Source organism: Aptenodytes forsteri, unplaced genomic scaffold, assembly GCF_000699145.1.
Source record: "Aptenodytes forsteri isolate BGI_AS27 unplaced genomic scaffold, ASM69914v1 Scaffold185, whole genome shotgun sequence".
Classification (NCBI taxonomy): Eukaryota; Metazoa; Chordata; class Aves; order Sphenisciformes; family Spheniscidae; genus Aptenodytes; species Aptenodytes forsteri.
The window spans coordinates 1,257,386-1,260,789 of NW_008796214.1; the positions used below are offsets into that span (position 1 = coordinate 1,257,386).

General features: G+C 57.7%; 1 protein-coding gene across 1 annotated transcript; it reads left to right on the top strand.

The window, feature by feature from the left end:
• The first annotated feature begins 799 nt into the window (after positions 1 to 799).
• On the top strand, positions 800 to 2,042 carry SSTR4 (somatostatin receptor 4). The gene has a single exon (XM_009288471.1). The coding sequence runs from the start codon at positions 800 to 802 to the stop codon at positions 2,039 to 2,041; it is 1,242 nt and encodes a 413-aa protein (XP_009286746.1). The 3' UTR covers position 2,042.
• Positions 2,043 to 3,404: the final 1,362 nt, after the last annotated feature.

The window sequence follows — 3,404 nt, forward strand, 5'->3', positions numbered from 1 at the left end:
GGCTGCTGCTTTATTTTCAATTGGAAAGCGGAGAGCGTAAATCAGAAAGTTGGATTTTTTTTTAATTATTATTATTTATTTTTAATGGGGAAGCTGATTTTCATGGCGTAGGTGATGGGGGTGAGCTAGAACAGCCTGTATTCCCATCCGGCAAGCGTGGTCTGTCTTTCACTTTAAAAGGTCCGGATCCTTCTGGTCATCTGATTCAGGTCAAGCAGGACTTTGCGTTGCCAACAGCCCGCAGATCCCACCGGAGCAGCTCCCAGCGCCTGCTGCTGCCCCCCGGGAGGGAGGCGGGAGGCTCTTTCAATCCCTGGAGGATTGAGAGGTAAAATATCTCCACCTCAGTTTCTCCTTCTGTTTGCTTTCCCCGCAGGGGTTAACGAAACCATTGAGATTTGTAGAGGTTCGTTAAGGCGGATGACGGCATTGATTCCCAGGTCATGCCACCGGTTTGCCGCTGGCAGCCGAGGTCCCCCCACGCATGGTTAATGAACACCCCACGCCCACAGCCCCTAAGACCCCAAATGGGATGCCCCGGCCTGGAGAGGGATGCTGCTGGCCTGAGGAGTGACGTGAAGGTTCCCCGGGCAGGGAGGGGGGAGGATGGAGGGAGCAGGGGGGGGCCACGGCCGGAGCTGCCCAAAGCACGTGGCCGTGACCCGAGGGGGAAGGCAGGGGAGCACGCTCTGCATCCGCCGCGCACCACAGCTCTCATCCCCTTCTCTCTCTGCCCGTGCCCTGCCTGCAGGCTGGCACCCATCCCCAGCGGTGTCCCGTCCATGGACCACCTCCCAGCATGAGCGCCGATGCTGAGCAGCTCCCGGCGGGGGCCCAGGTGGCCGGCGTGCCCCTCTGGACCGTATCCAGCTGGGCCGCCTCTGAGGTGCCCCCCAACACCAGCGCGGCCGCGGGGGAGGCCGGCCGGCATCAGGGGCAAGCGGAGTGGGGCGGCAAGGCGGGCGAGATCGCGGGCATGGTGGTGATCCAGTGCATCTACGCCCTGGTGTGCCTGCTGGGACTGCTGGGCAACTCCCTGGTGATCTTCGTCATCCTGCGCTACGCCAAGATGAAGACGGCCACCAACATCTACCTGCTCAACCTGGCCATCGCTGACGAACTCTTCATGCTCAGCATCCCCTTCGTGGCCACGTCGGCCGCCCTGCACCACTGGCCCTTCGGCCGGGCCCTGTGCCGCACCGTGCTGGGCGTCGACGGGCTCAACATGTTCACCAGCGTCTTCTGCTTGACCGTCCTCAGCCTGGACCGCTACATCGCGGTGGTGCACCCGCTGCGGGCAGCCACCTACCGCCGTCCTCGGGTGGCCAAGATGGTCAACGGGGGCGTGTGGCTCCTCTCCTTGCTGGTGGCCTCGCCCATCCCCGTCTTCGCTGGTACGGCAACCACCCGCGATGGCCAAGCGGTGGCCTGCAACCTCCTGTGGCCGAGCCCGGCCTGGTCGGCCGCTTTTGTGGTCTACACCACCTTGCTGGGCTTCCTGCTGCCGGTGCTGGCCATGGGGCTGTGCTACCTGCTGATCGTGGGCAAGATGCGGGCGGTGGCGCAGCGGGTGGGCTGGCAGCAGCGCCGGCGCTCCGAGGGCAAGCTGACGCGCCTGGTGCTGATGGTGGTCGCCATGTTCGTGGTCTGCTGGATGCCCTTCTACGTGGTGCAGCTGGTCAACCTCCTGCTGCCCGGCCGCCTGGATGCCACCATCAACAACGCCTCCCTCATCCTCAGCTACTCCAACAGTTGCGCCAACCCCATCCTCTACGGCTTCCTCTCCGAAAATTTCCGGCACTCCTTCCACGGCGTGCTGCGCCGCTGCCTCGACGCCAGCCTCTGCTGCTGCCATGCCAGGGAGGGGGCCGCCGAGGAGGAGGAGGAGGAGGAAGAGCCCCTCGACTACTGCGCCACTCCCCGGGGGGACGACAAGGGCAAGGGCTGCATGTGCCCACCCCTGCCCTGCCAGCAGGAGCCCGTGCACCCTGAGCCCTGCTGCAAGCCCGGACCCCTCCTCACAAAGACCACCGCCTTCTAGGGTGCCCCCACGCCTCGCCAGCCCCTGGACGGGCGTCTCCACCAGGCAAGGGCAAAGGGGTCCCCGGCCGGAGAGGGGGCAAACTGCCGTGCCCCGCACCGCCGGTCCTCACTCGTGCTGTGCAGTTCGACAAGATAAAAAGCCATAAGACTGGCCCGTGATACAGTTAATTACATCGACTGAGTAATTATTGCCGTTACCTTTGGCACCGAGGAGCCTCCGCTGGGATCAGTGATGATGAGGATTTCAGAACGCATTAGGGAACAGTGACTGTAGCCACGGGGCGGGTGCCCCTCCAGAATAATAAAACACAAACTTCCCGTTCCTTCCCAAAACATCCTCTGAAAGACAGAGGAAAGTCCTAAAGCCCATCAGCCCAGCGACGTCTACAGCAGAGTGAGGGGGTAGGACCTCACAAGGACTGGACTTCTACATCAGCTCTGCGGGGCATTGAGAGCACAGGATCAGCCTGACCCCTTTGGGTTCCTCTTCTGTAAAAAAAGGGAGTTTCTGAACAACTGAGATCAGAGCTTGAGACGACGCAAACTGAGCCTCGGCAGGTGCCAGGGAGTCCCGAACCTCCCTTCAGCTACTGGGGAAAGGGAAAAACTTAGGTCCCAACAATAAACCTCCCCCACCCCACCCAAATTCCCAGGCGAAGAGATTTTAGCACACACGGGACCGAAATTGTATTTTCCACAAGAAAACCCAGGAGAACCGAATCCCGCTCTCTTTGCCCCAGGTAAACATCACCTCTAGAGGTACTTGAAACACATACCCATAGAAACTTGAGCTGAAGAACAGCACTGGGGCTATACCGGCTTGGCTGCACTGAGGTAGTATTAAATTAGCCATTTCCAGCTTATTTGGTTTTAACTTTGTCCTTTCAATGTTATTCTTGTTCTCCATTATTTATGGCTCATTCCTTCTATTTTAATCACACTGGTGAAATAACCAGCAGGTAATGTTTTCAGCCTGATGCTCCGCTAAGAGCCCACAGCTCCTTTTTTTTTTCTTTTTTTTTTTTGCTCCAGGGGGGCTTGTGACTTCTGGAGCTCTGGCTGCGAGACGGGCCGGTGCTCAGTGAGGAAAAAAACAGTCATTTTTTAGGGAAGGGGAGAAAGAATATTTCATTAGCAGCTTTCTATAAACCAGACTGTAAAAGCTTTATTGGTCTACACACAAAATCACCATGTGATTGTGCATTGCGTAGGGTATATTTCCAATAAATAAATAAGTATTTACAAATGTGCCAGGTGTATAAAACAGTGGGTTGAACCATTTACATTAGGAAAGCTACAGTTCATACAACGCGTATCTTTATTTTCCTTGGAGGCTGCAACAGAGCTCTATATCATATCGG